At 42.7% G+C, this 852-nt stretch overlaps 1 protein-coding gene across 1 annotated transcript; it reads right to left on the bottom strand.

Annotated features, from left to right (window-relative positions):
• Nucleotides 1-346: 346 nt before the first annotated feature.
• Nucleotides 347-836, bottom strand: LOC106512504 (tripartite motif-containing protein 16; the record flags this gene model as incomplete). The annotated part of the gene is given in 1 exon segment (XM_014001108.1): nucleotides 347-836. A coding segment is annotated over 1 exon segment (258 nt), but the record flags the coding sequence as incomplete, so codon positions are not given.
• Nucleotides 837-852: the final 16 nt, after the last annotated feature.

The following is an 852-nucleotide window of genomic DNA, read 5'->3' as shown; positions in this document are numbered from 1 at the left end:
TACAGTATATTACTTTCAGTATATTACAGTATATTACAGCTACAGTATATTACTTTCAGTATATTACTTACAGTATATTACTTTCAGTATATTTCTTACAGTATATTACTTTCAGTATATTTCTTACAGTATATTACTTTCAGTATATTACTTTCAGTATATTACTTTCAGTATATTACTTTCAGTATATTACAGTATATTTCTTACAGTATATTACTTTCAGTATATTACTTTCAGTATATTACTTTCAGTACATTACTTTCAGTATATTACAGTATATTACAGCTCCAGTATAAAGTAACCAGGTGGACCTAATGAAGGACAGCAGGATGGCACAGGTACTAACCCTGATCAGGTCCAGGTCTGGTAGACTGCGTACAGCTGCTATCTGGTCCCGACTGGCCTGCAGGATCTGTGAGCGATCCTGGAGCTGGCTGAGCCGGGCCTGGGCCTCTGTGAGGGACACCTCCCTCTGCTGGGAGATGAAGAGCTCCACGGCCTGCTGCTGCTCGCTCAGGCCTTTCATCAGGCTGGACACTTTGTCCTTCATCCAGGTCGAGGTCTTCTGCAGACTGACCTGTGGGTGGACACAGCACAGGTACATGTCTGCTTCCAGGTATCCTGATGTTCATACAGCTGCAGTCACAAGTTGTGAGTCTGTAGAGCTCTGAGCTCATCACATTAAACATCTGTGGACAATAAGTCAGGTCTTTGTTACAAACTAATCACTTTACATGAACGGTGAAGACAACCTGCCACAAACACACCTCACATTTTCACAGTTATGGTGTGGGGCCGTGGCTCAGGGTTTAGGGGAGTCCTCCAATCAGAGAGTTGGTGGTTCGATTCCAC

Source organism: Austrofundulus limnaeus, unplaced genomic scaffold, assembly GCF_001266775.1.
Source record: "Austrofundulus limnaeus strain Quisiro unplaced genomic scaffold, Austrofundulus_limnaeus-1.0 Scaffold7585, whole genome shotgun sequence".
Lineage (NCBI taxonomy): Eukaryota > Metazoa > Chordata > Actinopteri > Cyprinodontiformes > Rivulidae > Austrofundulus > Austrofundulus limnaeus.
Note: the sequence above shows the minus strand (reverse complement) of the source record. Positions and strands in the feature narration are given on the sequence as shown.